The sequence below is a fragment of the Hylobates moloch genome, unplaced genomic scaffold, assembly GCF_009828535.3.
Source record: "Hylobates moloch isolate HMO894 unplaced genomic scaffold, HMol_V3 SCAFFOLD_3, whole genome shotgun sequence".
Taxonomy (NCBI): Eukaryota; Metazoa; Chordata; class Mammalia; order Primates; family Hylobatidae; genus Hylobates; species Hylobates moloch.
The window spans coordinates 46,211,629-46,231,696 of record NW_026652278.1 but is presented as its reverse complement, the minus strand read 5'-3'; the positions used below and the strand labels follow the sequence as shown (position 1 = coordinate 46,231,696).

The 20,068-nt window shown below is 37.7% G+C and overlaps 1 protein-coding gene across 2 annotated transcripts in view; it reads left to right on the top strand.

The window, feature by feature from the left end:
- Nucleotides 1-20,068, top strand: part of MINPP1 (multiple inositol-polyphosphate phosphatase 1) — a 47,619-nt gene that overhangs the window by 5,177 nt on the left and 22,374 nt on the right. Inside the window, exons 3-4 of one of the 2 annotated variants that reach the window (XM_032137479.2) lie at nt 3,360-3,457; nt 11,250-11,383. The exons of the other annotated variant lie outside the window; for it this stretch is intronic. Of the exons in view, the coding sequence (XP_031993370.1) occupies nt 3,360-3,457; nt 11,250-11,383 (232 nt within the window). The remainder of the gene's footprint in view (nt 1-3,359; nt 3,458-11,249; nt 11,384-20,068) is intronic. 2 annotated transcript variants of the gene reach the window in all.

The window sequence follows — 20,068 nt, the reverse complement described above, 5'->3', positions numbered from 1 at the left end:
TTGACAAGTTTATTAATGTCTTTATGCCACAGTTTCCTTTTCTGTAAAATGAATTATTCTTGTCTTGTAGGATTATTGCAAAGATTATATAAGATTAATTCATACAAAGCATTTAGTAGCAAAACAATAAATACTTTTGCTATTTAAATACCCTTTTGTTTACATAGAGGGGTGACGCTATATGTATTTTCAGTAACTTACTATTTTTACTTAACAATATATTTGTCTCTAGACAAATATAGAACTGTCTCATTCTTTTAAATCCTGTGTTATTTCATGGGACATATGAATGACTCGATTTGTAAGTCAATGCTAGTTAAATTGTTTAACCCATCATCGAATTTTACTGCTGTAAGAGGCTGTTGCTAATGCAGTCCAAATTCTTTTTATAGAAACCATTTTCCTACTGAAGTTTTTCGTAGTTTTTAACTCTTTCAGGTAATGCTACAGTGAACATTCTTGTAGTCTGTTTTTTACACTTGAGAGTTTATTTGTAAGATAAAATAGGTGAGGCCGAGTGCCGTGGCATAACGTATAATCCCAGCACTTTGGGAGGCCAAAGTAGGTGGATCACTGGAGTCCAGGAGTTCAAGACTAGCCTTGGCAACATGGTGAAACCCTGCCTCTATCAAAGGCACAAAAGTTAGCCAGTCTCGTAACCTGGTCTCCAAATAAATAAATAGATTTCTAAAAATGTTTTTTAAAGATAAACAGGTGAAATTGCTGGGTTAACACACATGAATGTTTTACATCTTGACATATATTTTGAAATTGTTCTCTGAAGGTGTAGTAAAAATTTATATCCACAGTATATGAGAATGCTCATTTTCCCCTATCTTCCAACAGTAGATATTATTAGTCATTTTAATTTTTGCCAATTTGATTAATGAAAAATATTATCTAGCTTTAATTGGAAGTTCTTTGATTACTTCTGAAAGTGAACATCTTTTCATGTTTAGTAGCCAGTTGCATTTCTTCTAAAAATTGCCCCTTATAACTTTGTTCATTTTCTATTGGGTTATTTTTGTTTTCTTATGAATCACAAATGCCTTTTATGTATTATGGATATATTAATTATATCTTTTAATTCTGCCTGACAAAGGATTCACCCTTTGCTTGTTGTATGTTGCTAATATTTTATTTATTTTTTTATTTATTTATTTTTATTTTTTTTTATTTTTTTAAGACGGAATCTCGCTCTGTCACCCAGGCTGGAGTGCAGTGGCGCGATCTCGGCTCACTGCAAGCTCTGCCTCCTGGTTTCACGCCATCCTCCTGCCTCAGCCTCCAGAGTAGCTGGGACTACAGGCGCCCGCCACCACGCCCGGCTAATTTTTTCTATTTTTTTAGTAGAGACGGGGTTTCACCGTGTTAGCCAGGATGGTCTTGATCTCCTGACCTTGTGATCCGCTGGCCTCAGCCTCCCAAAGTGCTGGGATTACAGGTGTGAGCCACCGCGCCCGGCCTGTTGCTAATATTTTAATTTCTTGCTTATCTCTTAGGTTTGTTGATGGTGCCTTTGATTGCACAGAAGTTTACATCTTTTACATAGCCATATCTGTCTCTGCATTATGGCTTCTGAGTGTTGTATTTTGTTTAGGAATCCTCCCACCCCAAGATTATTATATTTTCCTATTGTCTTCCTTTTTTTGTTGTTTTATTTTTTTCTCAGGGGAGTGGAGGGAAAGTTTTTTTAAATATTTAAATTTCTTATCCACCTGAAATATTTTTGAGTTTCTGAAAGATTGACCACAAAATCAGAAGGGTCATAACAGATAAGTCAGAGCTATAAATTAAATAAGATAGTGTATCTAACCTCTTTACTTTGTAAGTGGAGAAATTGACACTAAAGAGAACTTACCCAGGATAATTAGTGGTAAAGTCAGGTCTCAGCCTGTCTTCGTCTGATGCTTTTTCTCCCTGTACTCTGAAGAGTTTTTTGGTGAATTTTTTTTTTCCAGTAAACTCTCTTCCGGTTAAAGAATATACTATGTGGACTGACTTTATAGTTTCAGAATTAGAGCTTTGAGTGTAAATAAGCCAGGTCCTTTCATCAAATGTACCTGGTACTTACAAGCCACTATATTGTATCAGGTATTGAGATTATAAAACCTTTTCTTTACATAAGTGAAGTTTTGAATGGCTTTTCTGTATATTCCCAATGAAATACATTTTTTTTTTTTGTATTATATACTGCCTCAGAAATTCTTTAAACTCAGAACTAGTGCAAAATGCGTGTAACATGAGTTGATTTTTGGTCCCATTTTCCTTTAGGAAAACAGGAAAGGCAGTAAAATTAAAGAAAAATCAAAGCAATGGAGGCAACCACTGCAGTTGACTTTTTTTCTCTCTAGCATTAAATATCACCCACTTCTCATTGACTAGAGAGCAGCAGTGTTTTTATTTACTAACAAAGGCTACTTTTTATAGCCCAAGCATTCATTCCCTTATCCCTTCTCTTCAATACCCATATGTATCTCAAAGTAATGTAATCAGCAAATTAGCAGTGTAAAAATGCTAGATAACTTATTCTGAAATCCACTTCCGAAATCATTTGAGCAGCTAAGTTTGAAAAACTCATGTTGGTACCAACATTTCTCTCTTTAGTGTGTGATTTTTCCCTTTTTGTGCTTCTCCTCCTTGGCTGTCTCTCCTTTCTCCTTCCCCCTCACTTACCTTGCACTTCCTTCCCTCTCTATCTCTGTGGACTTCTCTCTCCTTTTATATCTTTTCTGTACTTACTGCTGCTTCTTAGTTATAAAATGAATTGTATAATTTAAACTGTTTAATAAATGTACTTTGTTATTTGTAATTTTCAAGCCGGGTACTAAAACCTTTATAACCTTAGCCCCCCCTCCTTGAACTGTCTAAAATCAACAAAATCATGTTAAGTTTTATACAGCAAGTCCTTGGGTTATACTTTTTGTTGATATTGCTAGGCAAATATGCTCTTAACAAGTAATTGCCTGAGGCAGGAGGATTGCTTGAGCCCAGGAATCTGAGTTTGCAGTGAGCTGTGATCACCACTGCACTCTAGCCTGGACAACAGAGCAAGACCCTGTCCAAAAAAAAAAAAGGCAGAAAAAAGTTACCAATTACAGAAAATTTCTTAGTTTTATTGGACTGAAATTTATACTTCCTCATGGTTTCTTCCTGATAGTTCAGTTCTGCACCCTTAAATTATACAGAGCAAGTCTCTTAATTCTTTGATAGCCAGGAAGAAACTAAATTATTTCTTCCCCAAACTGAAGATGTCCATTTTATTGAGCTGTACAACACATGGCATTCTACAGATATTTAGCCTTTGAAAAATTGCAGAAAATAATGACCCACAAAATTTTACCTTTTTTTCCCCCCAGATTTAATTCAAGTAGCCTTTTTCACCTGTTCATTTGACCTGGCAATTAAAGGTGTTAAATCTCCTTGGTGTGATGTTTTTGACATAGATGATGCAAAGGTAAGTATTATTTTTGCAGTTTCCTTGCTTTTTAAAAAAAATTTTTTTTGGCTTGCTTGTTTGCATTTGGTTACTTGAAGCAGCTTTTCAGAAAATGAGTAGTTAGGGAACATAAACTGTTTTGTGACTAACTCCTAATTTTCCTTAAATAAAGAGAGATTAAAAGTTCAAATTGGTCCCACCTACTTGTAAATAGTTTAGGTTCAAAAAACTCTGGAAACATTTTTTCCATGATGATTTGATTTCTAAATCAACCCATGTACAGACCTACTTTTAACCCAGCATCAAATTTTACTGCTTGGAAGGGATTATAGAGCTGATATAATCCCAGATTATTCTTATGGGAAGCCAAAGCTCAGAGAGAATAAATGGGTTTCCAAAGTCCTAGCAACTATTTTCTAACAGTTTTCATGGGAAATTGTGTTCTGTGTTTTACAGTGAACACTCATATGTCCTTCGCCTATATTTACCAGTTAACCTTTTTGCCACATTTCCTTTATCACTCTCTCTACTATATTAGTTTCCTATTGCTGCTCTAACAAGTTACCACAAACTTACTGGCTTAATATAAGTTTATTATCTTATGGTTCTGGAGGTCAGAAGTTCAAATTGAATCTTACAGGGCTGAAATCAAGGTATCAATAGAGCCGTATTCTTTCAGGGGCCTTTAGGAGAACATCTATACCCTGCTTTTTCTGATCTCCAGAGGCTGCTTGCATTTCTTATCACTCAAACTTCTGATGGGCACATCTCCAACTCTAACTGTCCTTCCTGCCTGCCTCTCATAAGGATACTTGTTGATTACACTGGGCCCACCTAGATAGTCCAGGATTTATCTCTCCATCTCGAGATTCATAACTTAATCACACTGGCAGATTCCTTTTTATCAGGTACGGTAACATATTCACAAGATGTCAGGGATTAGAATGTGGACATATGGGAGCCGTTTTTTCTGTCCACTGTGTGTATATAATCTTTTTCGCCCCCCACCATCAGGATGCTTCACCCTTAAATACTTGGGCATGCATCTAGGACAAGAACATTCTTTTGTATAACCACAATACAGAATACTATAGTTCATATTTATGTATATCATATATATCACAATATTTTCTAATGTACAGTCAACTTTCAAATTTTCACGTCTTAAGTCTTTTATGGCTGTTTTTTGTTTGCTTTGTTTTGTAAGATTCAGGATCTAATAAGGGATCATTCATTGCGTTTGGTTACATTTCTTTTAGTCTCGTTTAACCTGAAAAGAGTGCTCCAGCCTTTCTTTTGTCCTTCGTACATTGGCGTTTTGGAAGAATCTAGGCCAGGTTTTTTGCAGAATGTTTTTGGATGTGTCTGATATTTTTTACTTAGGATTAGATCAGATTAAACATTTTTGACAAGAGCACTGCGTAAGTGATACATCCTTCTCAGTGCATCATATCAAAAGGACTGATGTCTGCTTGTCATGTCATTGATTATTATTACTATTTTTTTGAGACAGTGTCTCTCTCTGTTGCCCAGGCTGGAGTGCAGTGGCGCAATCTCAGCTAACTGAAACCTCTGCCTCCTGGATTCAAGTGATTCTCCTGCCTCAGCCTTTCCAGTAGCTGGGATTACAGGCGTGTGCCACCATGCCCCGGTAATTTTTGTATTTTTAGTAGAGATGGGGTTTCACCATTTTAGCCAGGCTGATCTTGAACTCCTGGCCTTAGGTGATCTGCCCGCCTGGGCCCCCCAAAGTGCTGGTATTACAGACATGAGCCACCACTCCTGGCCAGTGATGTTTGATCGTTAGATTACAATGGTGCCTGCCTGATTTCCTTATTGTAGAGGTACTTTTTTTCCTTGTAAATAAAGAACTTCTTGGCCGGGCGTGGTGGCTCATGCCTGTAATCCCAGCACTTTGGGCGGCCAAGGTGGGTGGATCACCTGAGGTTAGGAGTTCGAGACCAGCCTGGCCAACATGGTGAAACCCCGTCCATACTAAAAATAAAAAAATTAGCCAAGCGTGGTGGTGCACACCTGTGATCCCAGCTACTCAGGAGGCTGAGGCAGGAGAATTGCTTGAACCCAGGAGGTGGAGGTTGCAGTGAGCCAAGATTGTGCCACTGCATTCCAGCCTGGGCAACAAAGACTCTGTTTCAGAAAAAAAAAAAAAAGGAAAAAAAAAGAACTTCTAATTTAAATGACTGTGACTTGAAAAATTTAAATACATGTTTATTAAATTATTGAATAAGAGTTTCTTTTTACATGTGAAAAGAAATTAAATTCTTCTTTTAAAAATATAAGGTTGTCTTTTGATTGAGGTATTTTCTGTTATTTACTTCAGCGATTTGATAGAAAATAATTTATCCCTGCTTAGGACTTTCACTGTGAAATAGGTTTATATACTGAAGTATTTACAGGTGAAATAAAATGATACCTGGGATTTGCTTCAAAATAATTCAGTGGTGGTGGTAGGAGCGAAGCTGAAATGGGATTGGTTGAATGTTGATTATCGTTGAAGTTGGATGAGTACACAGAGGTTCGTTATACTACTGTTTTATATTTTTTATGTGTTTAAAGTTCTTCGTTAAGAATTTTTTTTTTTCTTTTTTTTTTTTTTGAGACAGAGTCTTCCTCTGTCGCCCAGGCTGGAGTGCAGTGGCCCAATCTCAGCTCACTGCAACCTCTGCCTCTTGCGTTCAAGCAGTTCTCCTGCCTCAGCCTCCCCAGTAGCTGGGATTACAGGCATGCGCCATCATGCCCAGCTAATGTTTGTATTTTTAGTAGAGACGGGGTTTCACCATGTTGGCCAGGCTGGTCTCAAACTCCTGAACTCAAGTGATCTGCCCGCCTCACCCTCCCAAAGTGCTGGGTTTACAGGTGTGATCCACCACACCTGGCCAAGAATGTTTTTTACAATTAAAAATTAATAGACATTTATGAAATTCTGAGATAATTAGATATCCTGGACTTTGTGTACCTTCAACAAGCATTTTTTGAGTTTCTGTTCTGTGACAAGCACTGGCTTGGAACTAAAGACGCTAACATAAGATAGATATTGTCCTCAAAGAAAGCCACAAGGAATGAAAGACATGTAACGAAACCATTGCAAGACAATAGGATGTCTATACAGTGATAGAAATATACGCAGATGCTCCTTAAGTTATGGTGGGGTTGCATCCAGATAAACCCATGGTAGATTGAATATCTTAAGTTGGAAGTACATTTACGATTTACAATAGGTTTATCCAGACATAGCCTCGTTGTAAGTCAAGGAGCGCACTGAAAGTGTATTGCTTTTGAACCATTGTAAAGTCGAAAAATTTTAAGTCAAACCATCATAAGTTGCAGACTGCCCGTAAAAGGCGTAGTGGGGCACAAAGGAGAAAGTTAATTTGTAGGATAGCTTTTTTGCAATTTGTGTCTTCTTTAAGAAGTATATCTAGATTTTCTCTCTCCTGGGATTAGTTTTGGTATTTAATATACCTATAAAAGTCATTTATGTTATCCATTATTTGCTGAATTAAGCAAATATATCTTTTGATTTTAAAAAGTGTTTTCCTTCTCTGAAATTATTTCTCCATAATGACTTGTGTATTTTTTGCTTTCAATTTTTTCTTTATTATAGTAGTTTATTGTTTACTAATTTATTTTTTCCCTAAGAAACAGTTTAGCTTTATCTATTTTTGAACTTTATAATGATGGAATTACTCATTGTGTATTTTTTTTCTTTTGGTATCTAGCTCTTGTTCAACATTAAGTTTTTAAGATTTATTTGGGAGCTAAATGGTGGGAACACATGGACAGATAGAGGGGAACAACATACACTGGGGCCTTTCAGAGGGCAGAGGTTGGGAGGAGGGAGAGGATCAGGAAAAATAACTAATGGGCACTAGGATTAATAACTGGGTAATGAAATAATCCATACAACAAACTCCCACAACACAAGTTAAAAAAAAAAGCTTCCCACTTATAGATTGCTACTTAGAAGGCAGGGATTTGAACTGGGAGGAATTTAAAATGATCTTGATCTGTTGTGTTGTGAAAAGGTTTACAAATTTCAGGAAAATGTACCTCTTCTCAAATGGATTGGGAATTATGAGGTCACAGACATTTCTCAGGATTCTGTAAAACATGTACCTGTAGCAGAGTATTAGAGGAGATTGAAGCAAAGGGGCAACAGGTAACCTATTAAGTCATTGTATTATCACAGTGGGGGCAGGTTATACAGTTGTTTATATTTGTCATAAGTCATCAACCTGTATATTTAAGTCATGTGTGTGTAAATTACAATTTAATAAAGTTTTAAAAATGAAAAAAGATTTATGAGGTTGCATATAGCTACAATTTTAATTTTCATTACTGTATAATATTCCATTATATGAATATTTTACAGTTTATTCATTATCTTTTTGGTAGACATTGTTTTTAGTTTGGGACTATTATGAACCTTGTTGCTATGAACATTATTGTATATGTTTATTGGGTTACAGGTATACCTGTTTCTGAAGGTGTATGTCTGGTAGAATTGTCGATTCTCGTGCTTCAGCCTCCTGAGTAGCCGGGACCACAGGCATCTGCCACCACACCTGGCTAATTTTTGTTTTTTTAGTAGAGACGGGGTTTTGCCATGTTGGCCAGGCTGGTCTTGAACTCTTGACCTCAAGGGAGCCACTTGCCTCAGCCTCCCAAACTGCTGGGATTACAGGTGTGAGCCACCGCACATGGCCGGTTTTTTTTGCTCGTTTGTTTTGGGACAGAGTCTCGCTCTGTCACCCAGGCTGGAGTACAGAGGCATGATCTCGGCTCACTGCAAGCTCCGCCTCCCGGGTTCAAGCCATTCTGCTGCCTCGACCTCCCGAGCAGCTGGGACTACAGGTGCCCGCCACCACACCCGGCTAATTTTTTGTATTTTTAGTAGAGACGGGGTTTCACCGTGTTAGCCAGGATGGTCTCGATCTCCTGACCTCACGATCTGCCCGTCTCGGCCTCCCAAAGTGCTGGGATTACAGGCGTGAGCCACCACACCGGGCCCTTTTTTTTTTTTTTTAATATAAAGTTGTAGTAGTAAGCATGTGAGAATTTTTGAAATCTCCAGTTGCCTCCTTTTTATTTCTAATAGTATATTTTATTATTTGAATAGATTGAACAGACTTTTATCTAATTCCTTTTTAAATTTCTTAGTGTTTACATCTCTTTGCTAACTTCTAGATTTAATTGCCTTTGTGTAAGGACAAACTCTCTCAGGCCGTGTTTTTCCTCTACTCTCACACCACCACCACAATCATCAACACAGAAGACTTCTGTGACCAAATGTGTGGGAGCCTTTCCCCTGCACACCAAGCAGGAGACACCAGCTGGGTGTCCTCCAGTTCAGTTCTGACATTGTCTACCTGGAGGTAGTATTAGATCCCACAGATTGAGGGCTCAGTCCCCAAGTGCCCCATCGGTACTCTTCTGCTCAACTGGCTTCAAGTTGGCGTTCCCCTAACCTCTTCTTTGGGTTCAGTTAATTTGCTGTAGCAGCTCACAGAACTCAAAGAAACACTTTTGCTGGTTTATTATAAAGGATGTTACAAAGGATACAGATGAAGAGATGAGCAGGGCGAGATACGGGGGAAGGGGCGTGGAGCTTCCATGTCCTCCCTGGGCATGCCACCCTCCAGGAAGCTCCACATGTTCAGCTATCTGTAAGCTCTCTAAACCCAGTCCTGTTGGGTTTTTATGGAAGTATTCCTTCCCCCCAGGATATGAGGCAGGACCCTTTCAGGGCATGATCTTAAGACCCCCAGAAAGGCAGGAAGATTAGAGTTCCGTCTCCGTCTCCGCACAGGTGAAAGGGAGGCAGGAGAGAGATTCTGTTTCCTGAGGCCTGCCCTGGAGGCCTAACACACCCAGCGTTATACCAAAAGACTACAACAAGGGATATGGGAGTTACAAACCAGGAAGTGTGGATGAAAGCCAATATATACATATCGTAATACCACAGGTCAGCCCCTGGTTTTCAAAGAGGGATACTTTACATCAAAAGAATATACACAATTATTAATAATTAATCCAGTCCATCATCTTGTATGAATGTCTTCCAGGGCAAGGCCACTCAGGTTTGCCGGCTTCCTTTCAATCCTGTCAGGTTCCAAAACCAGGAGTGGTCTTGGCAAATATATAGCTTCACCCTTTCATGCATCTGTCGTACTTGAGCTAAGAGACGGCGTCACCTTTTGCCCTGAGCCTCGTTCAAGGCGGTCATGTAATATTTCATTTCCTTCAATTTATAACCTGTTTATTCATGCTTTTACCCTCAGCTCTTCTTTTCTTCTTTAATAAATATCTACACTTCTACCTTTGGAAGGGACACACAAGTTGCCATTGTGCTGTGCTAGTCTAGATTGTAGGCAGCAATGCTAGTGTAGCAAGTAGCTCCTCCTCACCCCTTTATGTATTTTTTGTTTTGTTTTTATATATGGCACTGACCCACCCCTGCTCTTAAAACTTACTATGACTTGCACTTAGTTTCTCTAGGAGCTCTTTTGGGAAGAAAGGTTTGTGACTATTGCAGTCATCTTGAACCTCTTTTGGGTTACATATTTTAGTCCCCTAGTTGTGGTTTTAGCTACAGGTTTTAGTTCTAGATAGAGGTTTTAGTTCTCCACTTCTACATGAGCAAATGATCAAATGATACGTAAGTGGAAAATTTAACCCTCAGATAAAGTCTACTTAATTACCAGCTCCCGGTTCCAGACCTTTCAGCAGAGGTTAATAAGTGTAATCAGTGATAGGTTTCAAACCGTTTTCTATACTTTTATAATCTGTATCATTCTTAGAAATATAAAAGGTATAATGTGTATGTGTGTGTGTGTTGGTAATAAATGGTATTATAGGGTATGTATTATTTTTAATGGGTTCTTATTCAACATTGTGTCTTGGAGATTTTTCCATGTCAGTACATGGAAATCTATAATATAGAACTTTTTGATAACTGCAAAGTATTCTGAAGTATGTGTATACCATAGTTTATTTAACCATCTACCTACTATTGGAATTTAGTTGTTTCTGGGGATTTTTTGGCTTCTATAAGCAGTACTACTGTAAGTCATTCTTGTACATTCTCCCTGGTGTTCCTCTGTGAATATCACTTTATAAGAAATGGAATTAAATGGATCATAGGGTATGTGTGTTTTCATGGATTTTGCCGATTTGCCCTCTAGAATGTCTATACCAATATACATTCCTTCCAACAGTACCCATTTCCCCATATCCTTGGTATACTTTTATTATTATTTTTTCACCAAACTGATACATGAACCAAAGTAACTCATTTTCTATTTGACTTCTACCTTCTCAAAATTCTTAAACATTTCTCATCCACCTATGGTATCTTTCTGTGCTTTAATGAATATTCTTCTTCTTTATTCTTTCTTCTAAATGTCAAGGATACATTTAGAAGAAAGAATAAAGAAGAATATTAATATAATGCCATCTTAATATAATGCTAGAAGAGGGGAGAGGTGAGCACATGTCCTTACTCCACTCTCTTGAGCTGTCCTGACCTTGGATGGTTGGCTGTGAGCACTTACTGGCTTGCTCTTGCACACCAGCATCTACATTCCCCCAATCCAAATTTGTGATGCAGCATAAATCTCTGTGGTACGAACCTTTGGGACGAACTCTTAAATGCTGGAAAGGACAAATACTGTATTTTGTGCAGAATGGTAGTTAAACACTGTAACCATTTCTTAGAGAATCATTATTAAATCAGGGAATCTGTTATATTTTTGAAAATATATTAGAAATTATTTTTGAATTTTTTTAGGTATTAGAATATTTAAATGATCTGAAACAATATTGGAAAAGAGGATATGGGTATACTATCAACAGTCGATCCAGCTGCACCTTGTTTCAGGATATCTTTCAGCACTTGGACAAAGCAGTTGAACAGAAACAAAGGTAAGAACTTTCTAAAAAATTTGAAGTACATTTTGAGTTACTATTAAACTTCTGGAAAATTTTTTATAATGAGTAATTTTAAAAAATAGTTTTTGCTTGTGTTTTAAAAAATATTTTAATATAATGTGATACAAAAGAATTTGATAACACATATGTAAGTTATAAAACACATGAACCTTCCACTCTACCCAAGAACTAGAATATTAATAATAACTTGCATTTGGTTACTTTTGTGTTCCTCAACTATTCCATTTTCCTGCCTCCTCTTGCCCTTCCCTTTCCTCCAGAAACTATTCTTTGGAATTTTGTATTTGTCATTCCTTCGCCTCTTTAAAACAGTTTATATTATGAATGTATTGGTGCCCAAAGAATATATTTAGTTTTTCTTGGAATCATACTGCTTATTGTCTTTTGGGACTTGCTTTGTTTCCCCCTGTCAACTTTATGTTTTTAATATTCAACATATTATTGCATATAGCTATAGTTCGTTTTCACTGTAGTACAATATTCAATAATGTGAATATACCATAATTTATACCATCTACTCTTGTCAGTGGGCATTTAGATAGTTCCTATCTTTTGCTATTATAAATAGTGTAATTATGAACTCTATGTGGCTCCTGCTATGAGTGTGCAAAATGTTTTTACTTTGAAAGAGAAAAAGCTTTTGTTAACGTTTATAATCTTCAATTAAAAATAATTTTTCATGACTTGAACCTTTGATAGAAACTCAATTCCAGGCTAGTTTCAAACTTCTGGGCTCAAGGAATCCTCTCCCGTTGGTCTCCCAAAGTGTTGGGATTACAGGCGTGAGCCACTGCACCCAGCTGAGCACAGAGAACTTTGTAGGTGGCTCACGCCTGTAATCCCAGCACTTTGGGAGGCCGAGGCAGGCGGATCACGAGGTCAGGAGATTGAGACCATCCTGGCTAACACGGTGAAACCCCATCTCTACTAAAAATACAAAAAATTAGCTGGGCGAGGTGGCGGACGCCTGTAGTCCCAGCTACACGGGAGGCTGAGGCAGGAGAATGGCGTGAACCCTGGGGGGCAGAGCCTGCAGTGAGCCGAGATCACGCCACTGCACTCCAGCCTGGGTGAAAGAGCGAGACTCCTTCTCAAAAAAAAAAAAAAAAGAAGTTTTCCCAAACTGGATTGTGGTGATTACACACTACACACACAGCTGTATACATTTGTTAAGATATCTAACTCTCTAATTAAAACTGATGAATTTCATGGTAGTTATGCTTCAGTAAAACTTAATCTGAGTATTTAACAAAAGTATTAAAAAACGGAATGAAATAATTTTTTGGTAAAAGTGGAAAAAGTTTTTTTTAAAGAAGACTCCATTTTTCTGAATTAGTAAAGTTTTTTTTTTTTACAAGGCAACACCAAAATGCTTATGACATAATTACTGAAAATGTTTTAAAATTATTAGATCACTTCCCTGCATTGATGTGCAATATATTGGAAAATAATTGAATTTTTTAAATTAAGGATTTTACAGTGTCATAGGGTCATTATTTTTTAAAACAATTTGAGAAATAATTCACATACAGGCATGTCTCAAAGATATTGCAAGTTCAATTCCAGACCACTGCAAAAAAGTGAATATCACAATGAAGGGAGTCACACAATTTTTTTGGTTTCCCAGTGCATATGAAAGTTATGTTTACACTATAATGAGCGTGCAATGGCATTTTGTCTTAAAAAACAATACATACATACCTTAATTTAAAAATGCTTTATTACTAGGAAATGCCCATGATCATCTGAGCCTTCAGAGAGTTGTAATCTTTTTGCAGGTGAAGGGTCTTGCCTCAGGTGTTGATGGCTGCTGACTGATGAGAATAGTGGTTGCTGAAGGCTGGGGTGGCTGTGGCAATTTATTGTAAAAGAAAATATCAATGAGGTTTGCTGCATCAGTTGACTCTTCCTTTCATGAAAGATATCTCTGTAACACATGATGCTCTTTAATAGCATTTTACCCACAGTAGAACATATTTTAAAATTGGAGTCAGTCCTCTCAAAGCCTGTCACTGCTTTGTCAACTGTCGCAATCCTTTGTTGTCATTTCAACAATATTCATAGTATCTTCACCAGGCGTAGATTTCATCTCAAGAAACCACTTTGTTCATCCATAAGAAGCAACTCCTCATGTGTTCAAGTTTGATCATGATATTGCAGTAATTCAGTCACGTCTTTGGGTACCACTTGTAATTTTCTTGCTATTTCCACCACATCTGCAGCTACTTCCTATCATCCATGAGGGTTGGAATCAGCCTCTTCCAAACTCCTGGTAATGTTGATATTTTGACCTCCTCCCATGAATTACAAATATTCTTAATGGCATCTAGAGTGGTGAAACCTTTCTGGGAGGTTTCCAGTTTACATTCCTCAGATCCATTAAAGGAATCACTGTCTATGACAGCTATAGCCTTATGACATTTATTTCTTAAATAATATTTCTCTTTTATATGAAATTTCTTTTTTTTTTTTTTGAGACAGAATCTCATTTTGTCACCCAGGCTGGAGTGCAGTGGCGTGATCTCGGCTCATTACAAGCTCCGCCTCCTGGGTCCACGCCATTCTCCTGCCTCAGCCTCCCGAGTAGCTGGGACTACAGGTGCCTGTCACCACACCCAGCTAATTTTTTTTTTTTTTTTTGTATTTTTAGTAGAGACGGGGTTTCACCTTGTTAGCCAGGATGGTCTCGATCTCCTGACCTTGTGATCCACCCGCCTTGGCCTCCCAAGAAATTTATTTCTTAAATAATTTATTTCTTAAATATTTCTTAAATTTATTTTCTTAATAATAAATTTCTTAAAATTTATAATGAAATCAAAATTACTACTTGATCTATGGGATGCAGAATAGATTTTGTGTTAGCAGACATGAAAACAACATTAATTTCCTTGTACCTCTCCATCAGAGCTCTTGGATGACCAAGTGTATTGTCAATGAGCAGTAATATTTTGAAAGGAATCTTTCTTTCTGAGCAGAAAGTCTCAATAGTAGGCTTCAAAGAGCCAGTAAACCATGCTATGTAAAAACAGATGTGCTGTCATCCAGGCTTTGTTGTTCCATTTATAGAGCACAGGCAGAGTAGATTTAGTATAATTCTTACGGGCCCTAGAATTTTTGGAATGACCAGTGAGCATTGGGTTCAATGCAGTCAGGAGCTGCATTATCTACTAACAAGAGAGTCATCCTATCCTTTGAAGCCAGACATTGATGTTCTAGATGGTATCTTCTTCCAAAAGAAGGCTGTTTTGTCTACATTGAAAATCTGCTTAGTATAGTGACCTTCAGTTATCTTAGCTAGATCTTCTAGATCACTTGCAGTTTCTACATGAGGACTTGCTGCTTCAACTTACATTTTTGTGTTATGGAGATAGCTTTTTTCCCTGAGCCTCATGAGCTAACCTCTGCCAGCTTCTAACTTTTCTTTTGCAGCTTCCTTACCTCTTAGCTTTTCTAGAATTGAGGAGAGTTAGGGCCTTGCTGTGGATTAGGCTTTGGCTAAGGGGAATGTTGCAGCTGTTTGGATCTTCTACCAGACCACTGAAACTTTCTTCCTATCAGCAATAACATTCTTCCCCTTTCTTATCATCCATGTGTTCACCGGAGTAGCACTTTTAATTTCCTCCAAGAACTTTTCCTTTGCATTCATAGCTTGGCTAACTGACCCAAGAGACCTAGCTTTTGGCCTGTTTCAGCTTAGGACATGCCTTCCTCACTAAGCTTAATCATATCTAGCTTTTGAGTTAAAGTGAAAGATGTGTGAGTCTTGCTTTCATTTGAACACTTAGAGGCCATGTAGGATTATTAATTGGCATAATTTCAGTATTGTATCTCAGGGAATAGGGAGACTGGAGGAGAGGAAGGAGGATGGAGAATGGCTGGTCGGTGGAGCAGTCAGAACATATACAACATTTATCAGTTAAATTTACCATCTATATGGGTGGCGTTCATGGCACCCCAAAACAATTACAAAAGTAACATAAAAGATCACAGATCACCATCACAGATGTAATAATAAAAAACTTTGAAATATTGTGTATTACTAAAATGTGATACATTACTAAAATGTGATACACAAAGTGAGCACATGCTGTTGGAAAAATTACACGGATGACCTTGCTTAACTCAGGATTGCCACAAACCTTCCATTTGTGGCAAAATGCAGTATCTATGAAGCATAATAAATCAAAGCACAAGATGAGGTAATGCCTGTATCATATACTGTTTACCTACTTAAAGTGCACAATTCAGTGTTTTAGTATATTCACAGAGTTGCACAACCATTACTACTGCAACTTTAAAACATTTTCATCACCTCAAAAAGAAACTCTATATGCTGTGCCTTAGCAGTCACTCTCCATTCACCCTCACTCTGCCATCCCCTGGCAACCACTAATATATTTTCTGTCTGCATGGATTGGCATATTCTGGACTTTCATATAAATGGAATGATACAATATGTGGTTCTTTGTGACAGGCTTTTATGATTTAGCTTCATATTTTTAAGGTTCTTCCATGTTGTACATGTAGCAGTAGCATGTATCATTCTTCTTCATGGCTGAATAATATTTCTTTGTATTACTATACCATGTTTTTGTTCATCTTATTTTCTTTTTTTTTTGCCTTTTTTAAAATTATACTTTAAGTTCTAGGGTACATGTGCACAACGTGCAGGTTTGTTACATATGTATACATGTGCCATGTTGGTGTGCTGCACCCATTAACTCGTCATTTACATTAGGTATATCTCCTAATGCTATCCCTTCCCCCTCCCCCTACCCCACGACAGGCCCACGCCATGACAGGTGTGTGATGTCCCCCATCCTGTGTCCAAGTGTTCTCATTGTTCAGTTCCCACCTATGAGTGAAAACATGCGGTGCTTGGTTTTCTGTCCTTGCAATAGTTTACTCAGAATGATGGTTTCCAGCTTCATCCATGTCCCTACAAAGGACATGAACTCATTCTTTTTTATGGCTGCATAGTATTCCATGGTGTATATGTGCCACATTTTCTTAATCCAGTCTATCATTGATGGACATTTGGGTTGGTTCCAAGTCTTTGCTATTGTGAATAGTGCCACAATAAACATACATGTGCATGTCTTTATAGCAGCATGATTTATAATCCTTTGGGTATATACCCAGTAATGGGATGGCTGGGTCAAATGGTATTTCTAGTTCTAGATCCTTGAGGAATTGCCACACTGACTTCCACAATGGTTGAACTAGTTTACAGTCCCACCAACAGTGTAAAAGTGTTCCTATTTCTCCACATCCTCTCCAGTACCTGTTGTTTCCTGACTTTTTAATGATTGCCATTCTAACTGGTGTGAGATGGTATCTCATTGTGGTTTTGATTTGCATTTCTCTGATGGCCAGTGGTGATGAGCATTTTTTCATGTGTCTGTTGGCTGCATAAATGTCTTCTTTTGAGAAGTGTCTGTTTATATCCTTCACCCACTTTTTGATGGGGTTGTTTGATTTTTTCTTGTAAATTTGTTTAAGTTCTTTGTAGATTATGGATATTAGCCCTTTGTCAGATGGGTAGATTGTAAAAATTTTCTCCCATTCTGTAGGTTTCCTGTTCACTCTGATGGTAGTTTCTTTTGCTGTGCAGAAGCTCTTTAGTTTAATTAGATCCCATTTGTCAGTTTTGGCTTTTGTTGCCATTGCTTTTGGTGTTTTAATCATGAAGTCCTTGCCCATGCCTATGTCCTGAATGGTATTGCCTAGGTTTTCTTCTAGGGTTTTTATGGTTTTAAGTCTAACTTTTAAGTTTTTAATCCATCTTGAGTTAATTTTTATATAAGGTGTGAGGAAGGGATCCAGTTTCAGCTTTCTACATATGGCTAGCCAGTTTTCCCAGCACCATTTATTAAATAGGGAATCCTTTCCCCATTTCATGTTTTTGTCAGATTTGTCAAAGATCAGATGGTTGTAGATGTGTGGTATTATTTCTGAGGGCTCTGTTCTGTTCCATTGGTCCATATCTTTGTTTTGGTACCAGTACCATGCTGTTTTGGCTACTGTAGCCTTGTAGTATAGTTTGAAATCAGGTAGCGTGATGCCTCCAGCTTTGTTCTTTTGGCTTAGGATTGTCTTGGCAATGCGGGCTCTTTTTTGGTTCCATACAAACTTTAAAGTAGTTTTTTCCAGTTCTGTGAAGAAAGTCATTGGTAGCTTAATGGGCATGGCATTGAATCTATAAATTACCTTGGGCAGTATGACCATTTTCACTATATTGATTCTTCCTATCCATGAGCATGGAATGTTCTTCCATTTGTTTGTGTTCTCTTTTATTTCCTTGAGCAGTGGTTTGCAGTTCTCCTTGAAGAGGTCCTTCACATCCCTACAATTGTGAATGGCAGTTCACTTATGATTTGGCTCTATGTTGAATAGGAGTGGTGAGAGAGGGCATTCCTGTCTTGTGCCAGTTTTCAAAGGGAATGCTTCCAGTTTTTGCCCATTCAGTATGATATTGGTTGTGGGTTTGTCATAAATAGCTTTTATTATTTTGAGATATGTCCCATCAATACCTAGTTTATTGAGAGTTTTTAGCATGAAGGGCTGTTGAATTTTGTCAGAGGCCTTTTCTGCATCTATTGAGATAATCATGTGGTTTTTTTCTTTGGTTCTGTTTATATGATGGATTACGTTAATATCGATTTGCATATATTGAACCAGCCTTGCATCCCAGGGATGAAGCCAGCTTGATCATGGTGGATAAGCTCATCAGGGATAGTGGTATAAAATTCTCTTTTTTTGTTGTGTCTCTGCCAGACTTTGGTATCAGGATGATGCTGGCCTCATAAAATGAGTTAGGGAGGATTCCCTCTTTTTCTATTGACTGGAATAGTTTCAGAAGGAATGGTACCAGCTCGTCTTTCTACCTCTGGTAGAATTTGGCTGTGAATCCATCTGGTCTTGGACTTTTTTTGGTTGGTAGGCTATTAATTATTGCCTCAATTTCAGAGCCTGTTATTGGTCTATTCAGGGATTCAGCTTCTTCCTGGTTTAGTCTTGGGAGGGTGTATGTGTCCAGGAATTTGTCCATTTCTTCTAGATTTTCTAGTTTGTTTGCATAGAGGTGTTTATACTATTCTCTGATGGTAGTTTATATTTCTGTGGGATTGGTGGTGATATCCCCTTTATCATTTTTTATTGTGTCTATTTGATTCTTCTTTCTTCTTTTATTAGTCTTGCTAGCAGTCTATCAATTTTGTTGATCTTTTCAAAAACCCAGCTCCTAGATTCACTGATTTTTTTTGAAGGGTTTTTTGTGTCTCTATCTCCTTCAGTTCTGCTGTGATCTTAGCTATATCTTGCCTTCTGCTAGCTTTTGAATGTGTTTGCTCTTGTTTCTCTAGTTCTTTTAATTGTGATGTTAGGGTGTCAATTTTAGATCTTTCGTGCTTTCTCCTGTGGGCATTTAGTGCTATAAATTTCCCTGTACACCCTGCTTTAAATGTGTCCCAGAGATTCTGGTATGTTATGTCTTTGTTCTCATTGGTTTCAAAGAACATCTTTATTTCTGCCTTCATTTCATTATATACCCAGTAGTCATTCAGGAGCAGGTTGTTCAGTTTCCATGTAGTTGAGCGGTTTTGAGTGAATTTCTTAATCCTGAGTTCTAGTTTGATTGCACTGTGGTCTGAGAGACAGTTCGTTATAATTTCTGTTCTTTTACATTTGCTGAGGAGTGCTTTACTTCCAACTATGTGGTCAATTTTGGAATAAGTGTGATGTGGTGCTGAGAAGAATGTATATTTTGTTGATTTGGGGTGGAGAGTTCTGTAGATGTCTATTAGGTCTGCTTGGTGCAGAGCTGAGTTCAATTCCTGGATATCCTTGTTAACTTTCTGTCTCGTTGATCTATCTGATGTTGACAGTGGGGTGTTAAAGTCTCCCATTATTATTGTGTGGGAGTCTAAGTCTCTTTGTAGGTCTCTAAGGACTTGCTTTATGAATCTGGGTGCTCCTGTATTGGGTGCATATATATTTAGGATAGTTAGCTCTTCTTGTTGAATTGATCCCTTTACCATTATGTAATGGCCTTCTTTGTCTCTTTTGATCTTTGTTGGTTTAAAGTCTGTTTTATCAGAGACTAGGATTACAACCCTTGCTTTTTTTTGTTTTCCATTTGCTTAGTAGATCTTCCACCATCCCTTTATTTTGAGCCTATGTGTGTCTCTGCACATGAGATGTGTCTCCTGAATACAGCACACTGATGGGTCTTGACTCTTTATCCAATTTGCCAGTCTGTGTCTTTTAATTGGAGCATTTAGCCCATTTACATTTAAGGTTAATATTGTTATATGTGAATTTGATCCTGTCATTATGATGTTAGCTGGTTTTTTTGCTCATTAGTTGATGCAATTTCTTCCTAGCCTCGATGGTCTTTACAATTTGGCATGTTTTTGCAGTGGCTGGTACTGGTTCTTCCTTTCCATGTTTAGTGCTTCCTTCAGGAGCTCTTTTAGGGCAGGCCTGGTGGTGACAAAATCTTTCAGCATTTGCTTGTCTGTAAAGGATTTTATTTCTCCTTCACTTATGAAGCTTAGTTTGGCTGGATATGAAATTCTGGGTTGAAAATTCTTTTCTTTAAGAATGTTGAATATTGGCCCCCACTCTGTTCTGGCTTGTAGAGTTTCTGCCAAGAGA